This window comes from Nicotiana attenuata, unplaced genomic scaffold (assembly GCF_001879085.1).
Source record: "Nicotiana attenuata strain UT unplaced genomic scaffold, NIATTr2, whole genome shotgun sequence".
In the NCBI taxonomy this organism is placed as follows: Eukaryota; Viridiplantae; Streptophyta; class Magnoliopsida; order Solanales; family Solanaceae; genus Nicotiana; species Nicotiana attenuata.
Genome location: NW_017672697.1, coordinates 113516 through 114073, shown reverse-complemented (window position 1 = coordinate 114073; position 558 = coordinate 113516). Strand labels below are relative to the sequence as shown.

At 36.7% G+C, this 558-nt stretch overlaps 1 protein-coding gene across 1 annotated transcript; it reads left to right on the top strand.

Moving 5' to 3' along the window:
- LOC109214161 lies at positions 1-558 on the top strand. Its single transcript, XM_019378053.1, has one exon. The coding sequence runs from the start codon at positions 1-3 to the stop codon at positions 556-558; it is 558 nt and encodes a 185-aa protein (XP_019233598.1).

Sequence of the window (558 nt, the reverse complement as noted above, 5' to 3'; positions counted from 1 at the left end):
ATGGAGTCTTTAAATAATCATGATTTTATCCCTTTCTCTATAGATAGTCATGGTCCTGTTATATCTCATTTATGCTATGCTGACGACACAATTCTATTTTCTTCAGCTGAACCTGAATCCTTGAAGATCATGATGGTAAAGATGGAGACTTATGAGAAAATCTCAGGACAACTAGTGAACAAAGCCAAATCTGGTTTTTATGTCAACTTCCAAGATGATGATATAAGAATCAACCAAATCAAACAGATTACTGGATACAATCACTGCCACTTTCCAGTGCAATATCTTGGATGTCCTATCTATATAGGAAGGAAAAAAGTTGTTTATTTTAACAACATGGTGGCTAACATAGCCAAAAGGCTCCAAGGATGGCAAGGTAAATTTCTAACCTATGGTGGCAAAGCTGTTCTTATTAAATCTGTTTTGCAGGCAATTCCACTTCACACTCTATCAGTGTTACATCCTCCCAAGGCAACTTTCTCCCAGATTAAAAAGATCGTCTCTAACTTCTTTTGGGGAATGGATGGCAACAAAAATAAGAAGCACTGGATTGCTTGA

What these genes read in the sequence shown, in the direction of transcription:
- LOC109214161 (XM_019378053.1), top strand. Translation starts at nt 1, where the DNA reads ATGGAGTCTTTAAATAATCATGATTTTATCCCTTTCTCTATAGATAGT.